This window comes from Pocillopora verrucosa, chromosome 13 (assembly GCF_036669915.1).
Source record: "Pocillopora verrucosa isolate sample1 chromosome 13, ASM3666991v2, whole genome shotgun sequence".
Taxonomy (NCBI): Eukaryota; Metazoa; Cnidaria; class Anthozoa; order Scleractinia; family Pocilloporidae; genus Pocillopora; species Pocillopora verrucosa.
In genome coordinates, this window is record NC_089324.1 from 4,933,242 (window position 1) to 4,955,490 (window position 22,249).

Consider the following 22,249-nt stretch of genomic DNA (forward strand, 5'->3'; position numbering starts at 1 on the left):
AATATTCAGCTGATCCCCCTATTAGGCTCTGTATTATTCTGATGACCGATTCCCCCTTATTAGCAGTTATAATTTTCATCACCCCCCCCCCCCCATAGTGGTTATAAGGAAATATTAGTATTAAAAATCTAGGCAGGTCATTGTCCTTAATATGTACAGCAAAATTTGAAGTGTAAAAGTTAGAAATTCAATTAAGCAGAACAGCAAATTCCCTCAGTAACGGTACGACTTCTGAGCTTGTTCAACAGAAAATTTAAGCTTTTAAAACGTGTTTTCCTTATTCTTACGATGCAATGTAAATTATTGGCTCTATCAAAATGCAGTAGCCTGTGCATGCTTAGCCACGCTCCTAAAGAAGAGAAGATCGGAGAGAAGAGGAGGTGAATGAGATAAAGGAAACACTTAGTTTTACGGCGGTAATGTCGATTTCCGTGGCACCAAGAGAGCTTGAAATTTTGTCAAGTGTCTTGGATGGGAGGCTTGTCCACTATAGCAAACATTACCCAAATTATCTCATTTATTCCCCTTAAAGTTCAATCTGATACAAATAGAGAAGCATTCTGGCTATAAAGCGCGATTGGAACTCATCAGAACTCAGTGGAGTTCATCGGGACGCCTCGAAACTCATCGGAAACCAACGAGAATCATCGGACCCCATCGGAACTGCACGGAAGAGTTCGGATGTTTCAACACAAATTCAATTGTGAAAGGGAGATATTCTGGAGCATTGAATGATTGCAAAAACTATTGATTAAAACAATTTTACCACAGTGGCAATGATATCGCAATCTGATCGGCCAATTTACCGTTGTCGGTAAGAGTACAGATAACGCTGCTTGCGTCAACGTGTCACGCGATGGTCACGCACTGAAAGAATATTTTTATTTGACATCGACATTGTGGTTAAAAAAAAGCAAATCAACGGTCGTTAAGCTTGCTCTGTACTCTTATCGACAATAATATTTGTCATCACATTAGTAAAAATTTGTTGCAGACTTACTCGGCTGCGCCTGTAAGTCCACAACATTTTGACCATTGTGATGACAAATATCATTGTCTATAAGATAAGATAAATATCAAAAATTTCTCCTACTTCCTTTGAGACTGGGACTTTATCGTGATGGGCTAACCCTTGCTCCCATCCCTGTGAGCCGAAAGGCTCTGGGAACGAAGGTTTGATACGACTAGAAATGGCCCACTTTCGATGTTCCTAGGCCGGGAACAAGGAGAACTGGACTGAGCGCATGAAGTCGAGGCTTAAGGGTAAACTCACTCAGCTGAAATTTTCTGTGATAACAAACGTATCTTATGAAATGCTGTATTCATCGAAATCCTGTCAGCGTAACTGACAAATAATTTTTAATTTCCTTTTTTTGATGTGGAAAATTATCGTTCGTATCAGGGGCCCATTACTTGGGCTCCTGTTCGTAGCCATTCTAGGGCTCCCTAGTGTCGGAAGTTGAAGGCAGCAAGTCAGGCTTGAGACAAATGCAAATATGTAATTTTTCGGGATCTCGGAATTTCTGCAGAACTTTTTTTCTCGCCATAGTTGCTCTGGCGCAGGAATCGCTTACAAAGTCCATAGGATTATTTGCTGACATTTACTGAGCTTCAGGAAAAAAATATTTTGGTTTTCTGTTATCATCTATGTTGTTATCAGAACAACTACATTTCTTGGCATATCATTTGTTTCTCCTTAATTTATTGCGAGAAACTCGCTTATCAGAAACCTTCGCAGGCAGCTGATCAGAATCAATGCCAATTTGACACGCAATAATCACTTGAATATTCTCTTTAGCGTCCTTGTTTTGGGAGCTTCTCGTCAGCCATTTACCTCAGTGTGATAAAATAAAACATAAACATATTTCCCTACCAGCTTTGCGCGTCTCTGTTTCCCTCCGTAAGAAGAAATAAAAAAGCCACGTCGAATATCTGTGATCGTCCGTTTTCAGCTCCAACTGTAGTGGAAACCTCACGTCTGATAACCCATTCAAAATCTCTAATTCAGCTTTTACAGTTGCACTTTTCCTCCATAAATAGAGATAAAGTAGCCACGTCGAATAGTTATGGTCATCCGCTTTCAGCTCCAACTGTAGTAAACAGCTCACGCTTAAAAAAATTATTCAAAATATTTAATTCAATACAACATTCCACACGGACGTTCCGCCACTATGAAAAGTACTTATTGTGTTTTGCAAGGAACTGTTGCTATGTTTACAGAAACGGGGAAGTAGAGAAATAGAGAATAATTCATGGCGCGCGTAGATATGGAATTTCTCACGGAGTGTTCAACAGACGATAGCTCACGATTAAGCGCAGCCATACTTACTGGCAACCAACTACTACTTTGTTTATTATATAAACACAATGGCCCTTTACTGACAAGAAAAGTTGACTTTATTGATGAATGAAAATAAAAGTATCGACAATCCCCGAATAAAAATGAGAAAGTGCGTTAGCGTAAGGCTTAAGATAAAAAAAAAACTCGTTGAATCATTACAAAAACAACAGTGGGCGTAATTTTCAATATACAAAAATTATCAGTTATTGACTTTACCGACAGAAGAAATCTTCCAGGTAAACAGCCAAAGTCAGCCTCTGGTAAATCTTGCAACTGTCGATTTTTGTTCTCAGCCGCGAGAATTTCCATTACCAAAGCCGCTGAATACGTAACTCTCGGTTTTTTTCGTATTTTGGTTTTCTTCCCGTTTTACGAAAGTTTTGACGTCACTTTCTTTAAGCGATGGTGATTTTACAGTGTTTTAGTAGCCATATTCCGACAAAATTACGACAAACGACCATGGATTGAGAATGGCGAAGGCTTTGCCGTTCACTCATCAACCTGGCGGAGTTGCGCAAAAGGCGAGTGACGTGTCAGCGGCCGATTGGCGATATCAAACAGGCGTGAAAAAATATCGTATTTTTTTCCATAAGTGTTTTTGCAGCTTTTCTCAGGGCTGGAAATCCTTGTAGAACACCGTAGTTTATATAACAAATACTTTATATAAAGCTGCTTTGAGAAAAGTTGCGGGAAAAAAAGCGTAAAAAAGCATGCGGAAATATCGTTGGTACTTTTTTCTTTTACCTCAGGATTTCAGAGAAATCTGAGAAAAGTCATAGTAGGAACGAGGCATCGTAGGTTGGATGAAGTTATTTATTTGAAATGTTAAAATTCATTGATTACTTGATACCCAGATTGCCTTCAGGGATTGTTGCGTGCAGTTTTTTCCTTTTTACGACAACCTTTTTCGAAAACAGCTGTATGTACTTGAAATACTTTGTATGTATTTTCATATCAGTCTTCATGATCTTAGGACCACTCAGAACCAAGGAAAGCAGGCTACAAGCAGTTTCACAGGCAATTTAGTATTACCAACTGAGTTGATAACGTAAATTGGCCGCCGTAAAGAGTTTAAAAGCTGACGTTTCGAACGCTAGCCCGTCATCATTCGCTCTGACGAAGGGCTAACGCTCGAAAGTTTGGCTTTTTAAACTCTTTACGGCGGACAATTTACTTTGACAATTCAGTTAATAACACTAAATTACCCAGTTGTCCTCTCACACCGACGCAGCACCACAGTTTCTCTTGAAACTTACCCCCTTAATACAAGCAGTTTCGCTCGTTGCTTCTGGCCTGGGCATTTGAGCTGTGAAGGAAACTTGTTCGCCGAACATTTATAATTTAGCAAACACAACTTCCCAAAAAAGAGTTGCCAAGGAGGCTTGCTGGATAAACAAAGATTAGAATTGCAGCATAGTTTCCCTCAATGCATTTCCAATTTGCCTAGAGGGTTTCGTTTTCAAATTACCCAATACAGAACCAGGTAAATTATCACTGCTGACCAGTCTTTCCTCGAGTCTCCTTTAAAACATGTTATTTCACCGCTGGTAGCGCCTGTGGGCAATATGAAGCGAACCTCCGACGGTGTTCTGATTTGCTACCCGAATGGGCAATCTCGCTCGGGATTGCGCTTTGATTCCGTGCAAGAAAAACATTATGTGGGGCGGATTTAAAACGTTCGCAATTTTTGGACAGCTTAGGCACACACGACTCTCGTTGGCTTATTGTGCTTCATCTCGGTCTATAAAAACGCCCCCCCCCCCAAAAAAAAAATAAAAATAAATAAATAAATAAAAAGAACTTGGCCAATATCTAGCGATCCTGACCTCACGCTTGGTCAATAACGCACATGCAAAAACTGGTATATGCTAGTTCCGGGCAAGCACACTTTCTAAGACAAATTGCATGAGTTATTGCGCTTTAACCAGTTTAGGTGATCACCTTTTTATCTGTAATCATCTGTTATGGCCCATTGTTGGTCGTATGAGCAAGGTCCACTTTAATCACAGGTTAAGGCAATTTAAAGCCACGGTTTATTTATCTTGACAAATTAAGTAAAAAAGTTTCAAGTTGGTCATCTATCATTCCTTTCTATCACTTTTCTATACAAGCTACAATTCACGTTCCTTCATTGTAAAAAATCTTTATTAACGGATGATTATTAATTGATAATTACATATATATTTTGCGCTTCCAGAGCTTTTCTTTTCGATGACTCTTTCGCGGTATTTGTATTAAAATTCTTACAAGAATAACCATATAAACTCCGTTTTCAAGATACCACTCAGTTCATCTGAAACGTGTTTTTGAGTTGTTTCGACAGATTGCAGGAATGGTCTGCTCTCTGACTTTCCACTCTTCCTTTCAAAACTTTTAGTCACCAAAACTTCAGCATTGCACATTGTTTTTGCTAAAATGTAAAAAAAAACTTAGTTATTTGTGTAGTTAATTTTCTTATAAATGGCATAGTGCAAAACCTTAGATATAAAATTCTGACTAATTTGAGAGAAAAAATTTTGAAATATTAAGAAAAAGCAAAATACTAGAGAAATGAAAGAAAAATAAGTTAAACGAAGTCTGTGATACTCAAGCTAAAGTAAAAATAAGAATTTAATTGAGGGAAAAATGAGGTAAACTGTTTTAAGAATTTTCGTGATATTTTAGGAAAGGAGAAAAAATTCCTCTAAATATATAGCTAAAAGAAGCTTGAATTAGGATAAAAATATCTAGGTATTCAAATTGAAAGCAAGAGAACGTGAAATGATTTCCTCTTGCTGTAGTCACTGTTTATTGTTTCTGATTCAGTAACGGACAACATTATGCTTGTATTTTATTCTCCTTTCCATCAAGGTTTCCAATCGGAAGTTATCGAAACCAGACTTAGCCTGCAATATTACAATTCACCATCCTTCCATACATTAGTTTGAAGGAGCATCTTCAATTCTCCGCGGACAAGTCTACGAATATTATCCATTGCAATCTTCGTGTTGCACCGTTACTGTCCTATTTCAACCCATGCTCTTACGTCGCTCACTTCGCGAGCGCTTATTTTTTTGCGTTTCAATTTATTTTTCCGCCGTTTCAGGCGAATTTATACGTCCGGGTGTAGAATCTTGCAAAACCAACTTTTGAAGACGAATTATGCGGACTTAAACATGTCTGATAAGAGCCTTTCCATTGGGATGTTGTCAAGCGTACCACGAAAAAACATCTGCTCAATGCATTTTGCGGACAGCACTCGCAATGCAGGTAGCATGAGGAGTAATCGTCCAAAGCGAACTTGCTGGTTTGGATATGTTTGGCGGTCATATTCTCCCAGCATGCTTTGCGCTTGGTCTTGAAGTTGCTCAACGTGACTCGGGGCTCTTAGTCCTCTAATATCTGTAACAGCGAGAATGAAAAAAATAAGCTTTAATGATTTCATAGCGATTAACTATTTTTTATTTCATTATTTCTTTCATAGCCCTCATTGAGCATCACGGTTTGTTTGTCTTAGTAAAGAATATGGTTTAAAACCAGGCGTAACATTGAACTCGTGGTCTGATCGTGCAGAGTAGTCTTGAAAAGAATTGTTGATGACTTGCGCTCAAGTTGTCACTGCAACCAACAACAGTCCGTCCCATGACTACGCTCACTTACATTACGTGGCTACCTTTCCATATTCACAGATAGAGCCAAAAATTTCAAGTTTGGTCTTTTAAATCTTGTCTAGGAACCCCGGATATACCGGTTGAACTCTCCGCTATTTCAGGCTTAGGTTTTTGCATTTTGGTAATAGCGCGGCAGAAAGATTTTAGAAATTTAGTATTGTAAATATGAAGAGCAAAATATTATTGAGGGTTGACTTTTCAAATTCTATCAAACCATTCGGAAAGAAAAAAAATTTGATAGCAGTTGTTGAATAAGGGTCTCGACGGAGTAATAGATTTTACGGCTTAAGGTTAAAATTTTGGCCATTTTAAGGCTAACGGTTAACATCATTCCATTGTTTTCACCGGAATTTTTTACGGTTTTTTTTTTACGACTATCGCTTGAAAAGTTGTCAAATTTTACGCCTAAAAGCTGTAGTTTTTGGCCATCTTACGGCTACCAGTAAACGCCATTGAGACTCTCTTTATTCTCTAAACAAACATAAAGTTTAAAAAAAAGTTAGCATACCAGGCTTAAAGAGAATGATGGCTTTCAAGCAGGCATATTCCGTCTGGTCTATATTCGCTGCTCTAAACCTTTCCACAATATTTTTCATTGCCTTGATCTCACTCATCCCGCAGACTGACTTGTCCGAGTTATCCCGCTCCGGGCTCAATCCCGCAGCCGCGAGCAAAGTTCCCATCTCCACGGGCAAGTTCCATTGCGCGACACTTAGAATGAAAAGCTCGCTCCAGCCCTCCTCCAATAAGATCGCCTGATCGCGGAATGGAAGATCAAAGAATGTCGGAATGTTGCGAACCCATTTCACGGTCATAAATAGAATCCGCACGGCGGACTCGTGCAGCATTTCCGGTGAGCTAAGATACATGATTGGATAGGGCACCTGTTGTCCATGCTGGGGCGTGTGCGGAGGTGTCATTGCAGTCGCCACGGAAACAGCCACTGGGACGTCTTTTGGGCTCTCGGCGTTTGAATATCCCATGAGGAAGGCGCTCTTATGTTCCATAGTATATCTGGGCGGGCTGTTCCTGAAGAATATAGGTTCCGGAGTAACAGGAGAGTCCAGAAGTTTTTCTTTCTTTGGAGTTACGTGGATTTGGCCTGGTGGGAGATCCATATGCTCCTGCTCGTAGCTGTTATGTTTCCTCTTCAGAGGCTTGCATCGGATTTCTTCGTTTGACGCCTGTTTGAACTGATTTGTACGCGGAGCACGTTCGTGTTGCACGGCTGAAAACCAATCATAACATAAGCTTATAAAACTGGACAAACGTTAACGAACTGATTCATCACAATAAGATAGCATGCCGCCAAATATTTTAGTGGGCGATATACACGTAATCGAAAATAAAAACTTAAAATAAAAGCTTTATAGAAATTTATAGAAATTGTTTATTTGCGCCTTTTATTTACCTTGGCAAGACACATGCTAAAATTAAAGGTTGGGTTTCCTTTCCTAGAGTGTTATGAAAGACAGTTGAGTTCAAAGATAGGTCAAAATCGAAGCACGCTCTTTACATAATCTCATGTTGGTTTCAATTGACTGTTAATTTTTTTTTCTGTGCTCAACTTAATTAGTCTTCTGGCTATACTTAATCAAAACAAACTTTTTGATATAGTTTTAAGCTTTGCTAAGTATTCAGTCAAACGCTATTTTCCTGTCTTTACCACAAAGTTCTCTTTGTTCTAACATAACCCGATAATGCCGAGAGATCTTTTGAGTGTAATACAATTACATTACTAAGGGTGTAATTTCCTACCCCATCAACACGTGTCATGAATTTCCCAGATGCATAGACTTTTCGAGCTACATTTTATTGAAATGAAATCAAGGGCGCAAATTCTAGTTCAGAAGCTCATTGTTCTCTTCCAGTCTGGTGTTACCAGCCACAATGTCCGACAAGTCTTGAACTGATTTTATTGAATGAAAATGAACTAAGGAAGTAAATCACATCCCGATACTTTTAGTTATTCAGAATTACTTTTTTATGGAATTGAACCCTGAGATGATAGTTTGATGCTAGAGCCAATCATCGGCGATTTCAGAAGAAACCAAAGAGGAATCTGGACGTTTCCGAGGATCATGAAAATCGACACAATTTGCAATCAACGAACTTAAAAAACTTATACTTTTTTTTTTTTGGCACGCACGAACAGTGATGTAACATAGTAGAGTTACTGTACATGCCTTTTCAAAAAACTACCGACCTGAGAGCTATGCTGTACAATGATAGCCCAATTGAGGTGGACAAAAAACCTCTCAATTGGTTACCAATGACAGCAGAGTGTGTGACATCACAATAGTAAACCCGTTTAATGTACCTGAGCCCCAGGGGCTCTCAAATCACTCTTGATGTCAAAAGCAGTCTTCTTAACTTTCAGCTGCTGTTCATGGAGATCAGAATTTCTCTCACTCTGATTGGCTTATTAGTCACAAGGTGGGACACCTTCGTTTTGAAGACCTTATACTTAACAGACAACAAGGGCTTTGAAATGTTTGTTTTGTTTGGCCTAATTCATTTTTGAATTCCACAGGACAGCGTTGATCCTCGAAGACAGAAAAGCTCATAATGCGTTTTCAGCTTCATTCTTTTACAATGACTTAGCTGCGACATACTGACGAATATTAAAGAATTTGCACGCTGAATTTTCGCTGAGATATGTTTAAAAGCAAGGCCAATTAATTGAAACGTGACTTTGATCTTGATTTCAGCAATAAATCAGAAAAAACCTCTTCAAAGAAACGGATGTTGACAAACCGCGGTAGAACAATGCGCGTCGGGGGAACAAATCATGCATGCATTGGTACGCAAGTTTATACCTGATTAACTTTTTTCCATTATTTCAGTTCCGTTGGAATGATAAAGAAACGGGATAGGCTAGCTTCCAAATGGAAAAAATCCAATACTTTTGGAATCTATTCGACACTTTCCAGTGCCCTACAGGACTATTTATTTTTACTTTTGAAAAGTTTCATGCACGGGAGAGAGAAGGAAAAATTTCTCGCGATTAGAAATATTCTGTAGTCGTTCTCTCTTAGAATGCAAAGCGCTTGAATCAGAGCGGAAGCTTTTCAGTGGTGAAAATTCAGCAGAGCTCGAATTCTTTGACCTCAAGTATTTTTCTCGCGAAAATGATCAGTGGTGGAAGACAAAAGCTCGGGTACTGTCTTTTAGCTCCAAAAAAGCATCTATTAAGTAGTTTTTTATTTTACATTGGGTTTGTTTTCTGTTTCGGTCTTTAAACACTGGAATGAATTATTAATCACCACGGTTCCCTACAACGCTAATTTTGCATAATACAGCACTGTGGTGAGGTTTCTAAAGAAAGACTTTCATAGTTCGAAATCAATTGGGCGTATAAATTGTTCTTTGTGCTAAAACGATCAAAGAACTTTAGAAGTTTCGCGACTCAGAAGAGACGAATTGAAATACCTCCACTCAGTTCGGATTGGGCTGAGTACACGCAATAAATAATAGATTACTCTGCGGCGATGGGCAAAGAAATCTTTTCAGTCGAATCGGAAGTTCGGAAGCGCACAGAAAATTTTGTCGCAAATAAAAGGAGGGTCCATTCGTTGAAAGAAAACATGTAAACAATAATTAATGGGGTTTTTTGGGGTAATTGCATTAGCTACCCTGAGTTGAGGTATAAATTGGGAAGGTTATCTTGAAACGCCGTTGTGAGGTCAGGTATTGTTAGGGCAAATTGTCAAAATAAACAAAGTCGTTTCGCAACGGCTTTTATTTAAGCTATCGCGTTATGAACATGGCTGCCCTTACTGCGCTTAACTCGTACTAAAATTACCGTTTTTATGCAGAACCTAAAACAAATTGATACAACCTGATAGACCCCGCTGATCATTCAGAATTCATTAGAAAACATTTTGATCTGCACGGCAAGTTTTCGAAGCTGGATGAAATAATTGAGTAAACAAGGCAGCGATCATTAAAGGCGCATCAACAGATCCTCAGATAGAATTTAAAGTATTCATTGATCCGTGTAGAAACTTAAAAGATCTCTGCAGTATTGTACAATAGTGCGAATTTGTTGTGACGAACGCATTTTTGGGTGAGCCCAAATCTTTTATTTTAGGACAGGTGGTCTCAGCAGGTATGCTCAGTCCTTAATACAAAACATTGAGAGGAAACGAACGAGGCTCTTTTAGCAGCGAAAAGACAAAAAATTTCCATTAAAAGAGTATTGGATGCTGATTGAAAACAAAGAGCGATAAACATTTCAGTTTGGCCTATTGTCCTTCACTTTGAAAAGCCTTTGTTATGAAATTCGTGTCCTCTTCCTGTAACCCGACTAATAACCCCTGCTTACATTTGCAAGATAAAACGTTTTTTTTTAAATTTTCACTGGATTGGAAAGAAAAGATAAGTTGGCTTACCGTCCCTGTTCATGCGAACTTCAAAGCACTTTTTTAGCCGACAGGCTTGGCATTGGTTTCGTCTGGCCACATCTATAGGGCAGGAATTATTCTCTTTGCACTGATACGCAAGATCCCGGCGAATGCTTCGCTTGAAGAATCCGCGACATCCATCGCATGTTAATACTCCATAATGCTTTCCAGAAGCTCTGTCTCCGCACACTTTACACAGAACTGTTTGCTTGGCTTCTGAAATAGAGTTGTCAAGTAGTTGGTAATTTGACACTGAGTAATGTGACTTTTCGACTTTCGGCTATTCGGTAGATTAGCTTTGTTTGCGGCACGCGTACACACGAGTAAGCAACCCTCAATTAAACGGTCTCTCTTTTGATCGCGTTTTGCGATTATTAGCTTTGCTCAGGGGGCAATTTTCCCCAAAGATGAGTTGTTTTTCCAACGCTCTTACTTAAATAAACATCCTATCTTAATGCAATTTGTTTGATTAGGCGTAGCCTCTATTGCAGCTGTCTGTATAGAAATCTGGGGTACGTTATTACATCCAATAAATTTGAGCGTTGTTATTGAGCTATAGTCTCTGAATTGCAATGCAAAGCGTTTTCGTCGTGCTATACTTTTTCTTTGTATATGACCTGGAATAAAATCGTATTCAATACGATTTTATGATCCACAGGAAATGATATTTAAGGTAATTTCCAGTATTTTATCGTACCTGATTTTCCTCTCCTCGCTGCAAGAACGTCTGCGTCAGCCATATTTCTGCAATTCTCCAAAAAGAGGTATTCTGGTAAAAAATTTTCTTATGGAGAGACACCTCGAGTATTTCGATTTCTGTTCCCCGGGAGTTTCTGAGCTGACGATGTCTTGCATGAAAATTTAGAGGCGATATTTGTACTTGCTGGTCCTGAACAGGTGCATAAAGTAGGTATTCTCTGATTGGTCAGTGGTCAAGGAGCTTGGCTCTGATTGGTGGAAAACTGATCTCGGATTTGCATGGGTAACCACCTAATTAAATTAGATTCTCTTAAATGGTTTATGCGATCGTTTGCTACTAAGCGAGCATTCTCTCAGCAACTGATGAATGGGAGGTCTAAGCATGTGTGTATTCGTAACGGTGTTTAAACATGAACAATAGATTTAACCTTGCTCCGCGATCCACCGGAATTAAGACGGTTCAAAGACTACATACCACAGCTCTTTGAATGAGAAGCGATCTAATTCAAGTTCGGTTGCCATAGCATTTCTCGTGCAATCGCTAAAAATGACAATCACGTTTTAATTGCGAGAAATGTGTAACAATGCGTTTGGATCTCGAGTCACCGCTTTTGTTTTTTTCTGTTCGTGAGTATATTCTGTCAGTTTTAAGTTATCTGTCTGTCTGTCTGTCTAATCACCCTCTGGCACAGTTCAAATTCGCTTGACGTCCATACAGACCGAAGCACGTGGATTTGGTAGCTTTCACTAAGTAAACACATCTTACAAGTAAGGGTTTTGTCTTGTTTAATCTTAATAGGCCAGCCTTCTTATTTGGTCTGTTAATTTAGGGTTATTAGAAGCTAGGATGACATTTTTGTTTGCGCGTCTCTGCTTTACCTCGTGGCAAGATAACCAACTCGCACGGAAAGAAATCCATGCTCAATAGCCTTCAACCCTAATCTTAGCTTGTGACTTGGAGGTTAACAGTTCATAGCAGGAATTTTTGTGTTTGAATTTGCCTTTCATTCTCGTCTCTACTACTTTGGCGTTCTGATACAAAGTAATACAAAACTCACCGCAACTGAGCGTTTAAATCTCAGGGGAAAAAAACAGACATGTTTTGTGATGGAAATCTACAAAGTAACTCCTGCTTGGTTTGTAGGGTTATGCATATCAATAATCAATCATTCAGTGTGGTTGGATGCTTAAGGTTGGCTTTTATTGGCGATTACATAAAATTGCACTTGTTGAATCAATGCAAAAACCAGTCGTTAAGTAAATTGCTCTAAAATTTGGTTGGATAAAGTTTACTTTAGAGTCATTAGATAACTTGAAAGGAAATCAAACAATGAGGTACCTGCAAGAACGAGGTTTTTTTACGGCCGAGCCGTGAAGCAGACGTGACATCTGTGTCTCCTAGGATTCCGCCCATCTAATCAAGTTTACCTCAAACAATTAGCAAAATAAAAATGCTATAATTTTTGAAAACAACTACGCCTTCGAATGTGAAAGGTTTGCAATTAGCGAATGAAAAATGCCATTTGATTGCATCTACTTCAAGATTTGAGGCTTTTTTTGAATTGATCTTAGGATAAATCATATGCTTCTCGATGGCAAGGTGTTTGTTGAACAATTGTCCCCTGGGTGGAAAATACCGCTTGATTTCTCACCACGCGAAAGGAAGATCATTTCAGACTCACCAATATCAACTCTTTGTCATATTGATCATCGGACATTCCTTCAAGTTTACTTTTTGAAATTTGCTCTTCACAAATTGACAGTATCGATTTTTCTTCTTCCTTCGTAAAGAAAAACTGAATGCCATCAGAGATATCTTCTTTAAAAGCAAGAAGTAAATCATACGGTGTCCAGATCGTGTGAAAGAAATTTCTCCCACGAGCCAACTCGAATTTCATTTTTGAGTTGTAATGGAAATTTAAAAACTTTTGTCGTTTGTTCTTGCCGATAAATTTCGTTGCATGCCTAGGGGTTTACTTAAGCTTTCAATTCCTACTCTTTACCAAACCATGAGGCCTACTGAAGTGTCAAAATGTTTGCCAACAATTGTCTCTTACCTAGTTATGAAAACCAGGATTACCATCTCAATTCAAAGCTAAGCAGAAGTCAAGAACTTTTTAATTAATGAAATATTTTCAAGTCCATGCCGGAAATAGATCTGTACATGCAAAATAAAACTTTATAAGTTTACGAGGTGCACTGTATTTTTCCAGTTTAGACCCGCTTGCGAGTGAATTCCTCAATCCATGTCGATGACAAATTTATGTCAAAATCAAATTTATATAGAAAGTATTGTTGAGCTTCTTCGCAGTTGTGAAAGCAACAGAAAAATGTCTCTTCAACGTTTAACCTTTTTCATTTTAAATCTACTTTGAACCCCAAAAAATAAAGGACACTATTCTAAGGCAGACGGTCGTTAAACTCTCTCCCAATTCACGTCTTGCGCGTAAAAGATCTAATTTTAGATAAAATTAGTCGCAAACGAATAAACAAAAAGCTAAGCTATCATTAAAGTCAACAATTTTGTCATTAAACCATCAGCTCGTTCTCTATGAGGTAGGATAAATATGGTTTGGAATTAAAACTGGCAAGGATTATTTAAAAGGAGCCTATAAGGTAAACAAGGGGAACTGAGAAATTACAGCACATCCAAAGTTTACAGAGCAGCTCTTTGTTCACCTATATCAACAACCTTTCCATTACTTCTCGGCCGCCAGCTACGTCTAGCATTTGATTTCCTATCTCCAGACAGTTACGTCCAGTGATTGGCCATCCATTAGTCAATTCACTGGATTAAAAGCCAGTAATTTACCACTTGTACACGAGGTAAACCGTGTAGATTATTCTCTGCACGTGGGTAAATTTTCTCAGAGGAACCTTGTATTGCGGGTCACACTTTGTTATTCAGTCAAAATAGTAAAATACCAAACAAACAAAAGCCTACAAAAAGGACTCACGAGGAGGCCTCAAAACAAAGAGATTGCTAAAAAAAGTTTGTAAAACTTAAAGTTCACGCAATGCAACTTTTAAATTATTTCAAAATTTGGGTTAGCCTTTAAAAGTTACCAACTAAAGAGGAAACAAATGGCAACGAAAACAAACATGTCCAGTGTGTAAACAGAGACAAAAAGCCAGAGGAAAAAGAGTAGTTTCGATTTCTTGACATCAACACCTTTGGCGTCTAGACTGAGCATGTGAAGAGTCAGAGGTCCGTATCTCCTGGGTTACTCGTTTTAAAAAGCTGTTTTTTGTTTGCGGTTTTATGAATCCATTCGAAACTAAAGCCAAACAATTTAAGGAAACAAAGCAAAATTGGACCAGTACTCGGGTACTTTCGAGAAACAGGCCTTAAGTAAGCCTTGAGCTCTAAACAAGAAAAGCATGTGTTGTGTAACAGCCGAGTCTTTTGAACTTTAAACCCCACACTCGATTTGATAAACATTATTCATCCTTGACTTTTCAGACTTTGCGCCCTACAACAAATTCAGTTCTTGGTGTTAAAGTTGTACAGAGTTGAATAACTCGACCTTTGGGTATTGTCTCTAAAACATCGATCTTTTCAATGTCAAATCAGATCGGGGCATTTTTTTTTATAATTGAAGGGAATGATGACTCTCTTGTGATTTACTGCCAAATAAAACGCATTTGGTGGTCGTAACATGGACTGAAATTCTTCCATACTTCTATTGGCTGCATCTCGTTCAATATTGTATTTAATCTGTTCAGTAAAGCATGCGTCGATACTCTTTAAGCCACAACAGCTAATAGAAACTCTGAAAGGAGAATATGATTAGTTGATTGTTAGGAGTATACGTATATTCTGACAGCCGAGTTTGTCGTAAAGGAAAAGCGCATGGTTGCGGCTTCAATGCAAGATTTGAATGTTATTCAATTACGCCAGAAATGATTAAATCGATGATAGTTATCTGCAGTTATTTTATAGATCTGGAAATTCACCCTGAATAATTTCTAATCAAAGGTAAAAAGGCCGGTGTTATTTAGCTAAGCCAAGGAGACATCTATGATGAATTCCACAAGTATTACATAAGTGACTATGCCGCTCTTTGATTTACAAAAGACGTCGATGACCACTTTACCTGTTACAGAGAAATTAAAGAAGTAAATTGGAATTTAGACAATAAGCTGTTTTCGATTTTGCTCGAACTCTACCGTATGCGCGAGGAAAAATACAAAAAATGTCAGCAAGATCCTTTGTCTGGCCGGTAATCTCCACCAGCGAATTAGCCTTGCAGGCAGACATTTTTTTATATATTACTGCACTGTACTATTTTATTATTGCACAATACAATGAAAATTAATGAAGGGGGGGGAGGGGAGGGGAGGTTAGGGGGAGGGGCAAAACGAAGAATAAGTTTTAAAGAAATATCCAGTTTGTTTGCACAGTACGTTGGCCTAAAAAAAAAACTAAAATGATGGGTATTCTGCCATAAAAATAGATTTCATGGGAAAAACAAGTTATGAAATACTTAAACGTGAAAAATTTGTGTGTGGTCTTACACTGAATCGCAGTGCAAATCATATTGCGGTTTGAGTCCGTAGCTCGGTCAATCTTGTAGGTGGTAGCATACTTTGTGTATGTAGCCTAATGTACAACTTGGAAACTAGATTTCTGGTCAAAAATACGAAAACGCTGATAGTGGATGCATTTCGTTATCTATGGACAAGAGTAATGCTTTGAGAGTTCTCGTAATAACATGAGCCGCAGGCGAAAATGAAAATGACCGCGTGGTGTGTGGATTAGTGCAGGAGACGCATTAACTCGAGTGCATCACGCGACTGACCGACTCGTGTGATGTTTTGAGGGCTTTTGTTACTGCTCATTATGAGTGACCACACAGAGAGTAATAATACACTAGCAGTTAATGAAAAATAATTATTTCCTCAGGCTGAAAACTAAAGAAAAAAACACGAAGATGGACAAAAGATTGAAACAGGCAATTTGAAAAAACCTAATTTGAAAAGTATTAATTAGCAATTATGTATCTCCTTTTATTTTGTTTCAGCAGCTGAGCCTAACACTATCATTGTCCGCTTTGGCTACGCTCCCTAAAACTCAAATTATGTTTACACAAACTATGGCAACTGATGGTCAGTCTAGACTTATTCTTTTAGGGATTAGATTTACACGAAATGCAAATGCAGATTGCCTAACTCAACACAAGTTTTAATCAAGCTGTTTTGGTTTTCTCTTAGAAAGAACCTCGAAGCCTTCTTAGTTCAGCGCACTGTGTTCCATGAAAATTTAGCGGACTAGCGTTTTTTGTTCTAACCTCAGAACATAGATCACAGGGAAAAGAGAACGTGAAATTTCAACATTTAGTACGTGCTGAGTTACAGCAACAACCGCTCATGAAAAAAATGCACTGAAAGTAAAACCTAGTCGTTTAGAAGCTAATCTGCCTCGGTTTCTGAGACATACGGTTTTTTTTTGGCCGTATAACGCTATTTTCACAGATCTAAAATTTCCTGAAATTTCAAGAGAAATCTTTGTGATCCAGAGTCATGGTGAAATTTATAAGTAACAGCAGACTGAGTTCAATTTAGCCGGGTTTCGTGGATCTATAGAACTATTTTTTTAACTCAAAAGAAATGACACCATAACAAAAGGGGAGTCTTGTGTTGCGAATCGGGAACTAGGGAAAACTAAGTCCACAAAATCCAAGAGCCGATTTTTAAAGCTTTTAAGCCACAAATTTAAATACACTTGCCGAAAATTAAATATTTCTTCATTTTTTTCATTGTAATATCATATAGGGAAAAGTTACTAAATGCTGATTGGCTGAGACAGAGGGAATTTTTAATTTTTTTTTTTTAATTGCCCCGGGCAAAATTACTTGAAATTGATTGGTTCTTAGATCGCTTAGCAACAATAAAAATACTCTGTGTTTTTGGCTATCTTTCAAAACAATCGCGTGTCGTTTCGGAACAGTGAAAGATGAATTTATCGAAGAACTGAGACAAGTGAGCGAAAATTAAATGAAACGTAGAAAGCACAGACTCTGGAGAAACGTTTTCGCAAAGTGGGCGAATGGAAAAAAGCAGAAAAAAAATCTAGAAGAGTACGACAACGAATCCTTTGACAAGAACTGTTGCAGTTTTATACCGAGTTATAAAAACAAAACGGTAAGAAAACGAATTTAATTCCCTAAAAGTAACGCTGACAGCACTGGAGAGGTATTTAAAGTCATATTATAACATAGCTTGTAAATTTGTCTGATCAAATTCAACTGCGCGAGCGTGCTTCATATTCCTATTGTGCACGCTGATGACGTCACCGAACATATCCCTCGAGAAAAAAAATTTTCCGACGGGTTGAAAATGTTATAAAACAATTGGTTCCTACGTCAGCTATGCGTTCATTGAGATATGAAGCACTTGGGAAGTTTAGAGAGCACTCAAGAAGCGAGAGTTGCTCTCGGCTACGCATGTTTCGTGCTCTCCAAACTTCCCGCGTGCTTCATATCTCGAGGAACGCACGCTGACGTATGAACCAATGGTTAATTTTATAATGTCCATATTCATATGATTGTATATTGTGTATCATTAAATATATATCTTTTATCATCAAAACAGCTGAGTGATACTTTATTGATTTCATAACTTCCAAGCTAATGATTTTGACTTCTGATGGTTTTCGTTTTATAACGTATTTGTTTTTTATTTAATGACACATTTTTAAAGTCTTCATGTTTGATGTCTTTCTCTATAACAATTTTTTTCATTCCTTTGGCTGTACTATCATTTCTCGCATTATCTTTTTTATAAGAGTATATTTTTTATCTTAAGCTGACAAAATGAGCAATTGCTCTACTAAAAGCCTCGTCTTTGAACTAACCTATTATCAGTTTATCAAGACTGGAGCTCATGAATTAAAAATTATCAAGGAACACAAGATGCTTTCCTAACATGAAAGCCATATATTTTACCATATTGTTTGGTATTACATTTATGTTCATCTGTTCATTTTCCCCTTTTTTGTTTGTATATGTATGCTTTTTGGTTATTTAACCAATCTCTTGCATTTTAAAATGGCTTTCATAGTCTCTCAAATTATGGAAGATAACAGACATCTTAATTTCTTCAAACTTTAATCTGAAGTGGTTCATAATAGAGTATTGATGAGCATTACTAGCGATGTCCAATAGCGCTTTACAAAAATGTTTAAAATGTTACAGACATCACAAATATTGTTCATAAGAATATTTAAAAATTACATTCCACCGAAACGGCTAAAATATTAAACAACCAATTAATAAAATTTAAAATATAAAGCTGAAATATCAAAGGGCTAATATAAATAAAAACGACTAAAATATAAAAGGACTAATTTACAGGCAATTCAATTGCTTGCTTTTCATATATTATGATACAGTTTGTTTTATGCTTGTTCAACATATCTTCAGAAGTGGAATACAGCAAACAGTACAAACAGAAATGCTTCCTTTGTCCATCTTTTGTTTCATTGTACATAAACTTGTTTAAGTCTTTGATAAGTACATAGTGCTCCACTAATGTCTTTTTCATGTAAGACTTTTTCCCATCGACATCTTCCATTGTATTTATCACTAAACCATGTCTCATTTCTTCATCAGTTGGCTCACCCCAGTTGAATTCTTCACTCTCATCACTTATAAGTAAAGGTTATCTCATCTTTAAATTGTTCTTTTGATAAATAGATTGGAATGGTTGTATTGCTTCATAATCAAACACATTAACATTAATGTTTTTCTGTTTTTCGATTCTGTTGTACTGTTTTACAGATACTGGAAATTCAATTCTTGGGTAATCCAACTCGTCAACATATTGTTTATCAGTTTTTTTTTGACTCACTGAGGATATTTCTCTGGCGGATTTAAATGTGTGATATGACACCGTCGAAAACATTGATTATCTTCATTTTTGAGGTTTATCAATTTAAAGGGTTTCTAAGTTCTGATGGTAATTGAATATAAGATGATCCTTTCGGTGGGTTACATTTAACAACGTGGATATAATGATTATCAATTAAATTGATAGTCCAACCGGAACCTTCAGATATTCAAGCAGCTATCTTGTTTTGAATCTCTTGGCTTGAATCTGATAAATCCAGATTAAGTCATTTTACATTGATAACCGTCTCGGTTTTACTGTTGAAATAGGCTGCTTTAATGATTGTGGCATCTCCATCAAACTAATTACGTGTTGATCTCAATTTTTCCACATATTTAACAACTCCAATTTGATCTAATTATTTTTTAAGATTGAATTCTGTTTAAAGTTTTTTTGGTGTTTCGTAATTGTGTTCAGGGTCTTTATTATGTCTTACATCAACCTCAAATGTTTTGGTATATCCTTTCAGAGCTTTACTTGTTTGCCCTATTTTTGTTCTTGGCATTAGAATTGCTTTTATATTTCGAAGTGCTGGAACAGGTTTTATATTTCTAAGTAATGGAAAAGGTTTGTGCCCATCTCTGAACTCAATTGCTGGAAGTATTATGTTATCTTGATACTCCTGCACCATTTCTTTGACACTCTTTCGTGGTTTTGGGATTGGTCTTTCTGTTGTAGAAAATGATTTGTCTTCTACGGATATTATGTCTCTCTGCTTCAGCATTTGTTAAATGCTTGGTTTGGGAGTTGATTCTGCATTCTGTTTCAACAACAACAGTTTGATCAGTTTTGATTTACTGAGCTTTTTGAGATCAGCCCTATTAATATATACATCCTGATTATGCTTATCATTCATTTCCATTATACTATACCCATAGATAAATCTTTCAGAATTGTGCGTTTAAAAAGTTGAAATAACCAGTTTGCGGATAATTCAAAGTTGAAGAGGTGTTTAATCACTAATGTAGCGTTGGTGCATCTTGCCTTTTATCATGCTTCCATTTGCCAGCCAATGAATAATTATGACCGTTTTTACAAACATCACAATACCACTCCTTGTTGAGCATATATTTTGTCTTGGATCTTTGGATAGCATCTTTTCTTTCTTCATCAATATTTTATTTTATCTGTACACCTTTCTTTCTCTTTTCTTGTTTTTACATTCCGAAAAAGTAAGGTCCAACCACTTTTTGGTTTTGGTAACCTCCCGATTGCTTTGTGAATATCTAAAGCACCCCCCAATCTGTATTATGGTCTTTCGGCGTAACCCTTTTTCCAATCACACTCCCACCGTTTCTTTTTCTGATTCCAGATCCTTTTTTGTTTCAAGTCGTTGTTTATGATATCTAACTTACTCATTCGGAACTCGTCTGTCATCGACTTGTTTATTTTGCACGATTAGGTCTTGTTCTGTCATTGCTTCTTTTTTGTGTAAAAGAATATTCTGTGTTTTTACACCGTTTAACTGGCGCCGTTTATGTGTTGCTTGTTCGATTATTTTGTTCAAGAATTTTTCAGTGCGAGTATTTGTTATATCAACTCTATTACGTTGTTTTTTAACATCATCATAATTCTTGAGTCCTAAATCAGCTAATAACACATTAATCTCATCTTCTTTATCAATAGCACAGTCTATCTCAACATCTTCTTCATATCCTGGTGGTAACTCTGGTCCCTCTGGAAGATATCGAGGATCAGTATATAATTGTTTTTTTCCTTTTAAAATGTCAGCAAGACTTTGTTCATATGTAGGTAGTTCGGGTATCGATACTAGTTGTGTTTCCTGTTGAAATTGAACACCATCATCAAATAAGCCTTTCAACTCATGATCTGGAATTTCATTTTTAGTATCTGGAATTTCATCTTCAATTAATATTTTGTAAGAAGGGGTTTCACCTTTCTCTCTTAATTTTCTTTTGGTAATTTCATATCACCAATAATTGCATTATCTGATATATCATCTAATTTCGCGGTTTTTAGCTGGAATATTTTCTGAAAAGATGTTTGACTTGTTCTCTCTCGGGGGTGGAAGCTGAATAATGAATAATGAATAGCGGGTTTAAGTGAAAAATAAATAATGAATAATTGGGTTTGGAGACCTCGGAAGAATGAATAAGGTAGTCATGCCCATGGAATAATACATACCACTTTCCTGTTCGATTGCATTGGTTATGTTTTTTTTTTATATATTTTTTAAGAAGCTTTTTAAAGTGAAATCAACAAGGTGCAAAGTAAAACTACTAGAAACGCGAAAAGTCTTCCTGCGAAACTTCCGGCCGGAGGTGTTTGGAGTTGTAAGACAACTTCACAGCTTGACAGCTTGACAGGTTTTCTGTCAAATGTCCTGTTATGGCATCGTATCACGTTTGATTCGCGTGGAAGTTGCTTGGTGGTTATCTTTGTCGAAGTTGTGTCTGGTCGGTTTTCGCAATTGTAATAATGGGTAAAAGAAAAGCAAGGAGGAGAAAAAAGGAAGTCGCGATCAACGGCAAGGCGATTTTATATCTATTTTGGATTGTTTCAACCATGCGCCTTTTTCAAGTCTATTCGAATCTATCTTTTTTATGCTTTGGATATGGTAAACAACTTTCCCTCAGCACACGTTCCTGGTCACCTGAAAGACGGTGCCGTTCAAGGTCAGTACCATACAGATTTTGAGATCGATTTGTGATACGACGATAACGATAGTGAATATTGAATCAGAAACTTCGAATAAACTTCTTCATGGCATGAGTACAAATTTTTTTTGGCTATTCATGCTTTTCTCTTTCTCTCTATCCAGGTCGCGATCTCCGAAAAGACGCCGGAAGGATAATTCGAGGTACGGATATCTATGCTGTAAGCGTTTAAGTTCATGTACATTTTGACGAAATCAAATCAGAGAATTCCAGTAAGACATTTCCTCGCGTCATGATCATAAAGTGGCGCGCATCGCCACTGGGAAACTCCTACGTCCAGATCAAGTTAACAATTACAAACGCTGTGAAGCAGTTCCCTTGTAGCTCGATTGTGATCGAGTAGAAATTAAAGAAATTTGGAGAAATTGATTTTGAAGGATGTTGATTCTTAAATTAGCGCCAATTTGTTGTCCTTCCCAAAATCTCGCACTTCCCTGCTGGGAATAGACAGCCAACCGATCTGACCTTGTTTTTTTAAACTTTCAGCCAGTTTTTTCAGTGTTTTACTAAGAGGAAGTCTATAAGCTACGCTTCCGCACATTCACATACTCGTAAAAATCGTGCACAATGAGAACCTGAAGCACG

General features: G+C 37.4%; 1 protein-coding gene across 2 annotated transcripts; it reads right to left on the minus strand.

Moving 5' to 3' along the window:
• Positions 1-4,473: 4,473 nt before the first annotated feature.
• LOC131790165 (nuclear receptor subfamily 2 group E member 1) lies at positions 4,474-11,234 on the minus strand. 2 transcript variants are annotated; one of them, XM_059107344.2, is made up of 4 exons: positions 11,095-11,234; positions 10,386-10,613; positions 6,500-7,219; positions 4,474-5,722 (listed from the first exon to the last, which is right to left on the minus strand). In XM_059107344.2, exons 1-4 carry the CDS (start codon positions 11,135-11,137, stop codon positions 5,481-5,483), a joined length of 1,233 nt encoding a protein of 410 aa, XP_058963327.1. In that variant the 5' UTR covers positions 11,138-11,234; the 3' UTR covers positions 4,474-5,480. The 2 variants fall into 2 exon arrangements, with proteins under 2 accessions (XP_058963327.1, XP_066016017.1); XM_066159920.1 differs by having other exon boundaries at positions 10,386-10,610; positions 11,095-11,207.
• Between the last annotated feature and the right edge of the window lie 11,015 nt (positions 11,235-22,249).

Coding starts and splice junctions, on each gene's coding strand:
- LOC131790165 (XM_059107344.2), bottom strand. CDS start 11,137: ATGGCTGACGCAGACGTTCTTGCAGCGAGGAGAGGAAAATCAG. Junction 10,614..11,094: donor AGCGAGGAGAGGAAAATCAG/GTACGATAAAAT, acceptor ACTCTATTTCAG/AAGCCAAGCAAACAGTTCTG. Junction 7,220..10,385: donor AGTTCGCATGAACAGGGACG/GTAAGCCAACTT, acceptor ATTGGTTTTCAG/CCGTGCAACACGAACGTGCT.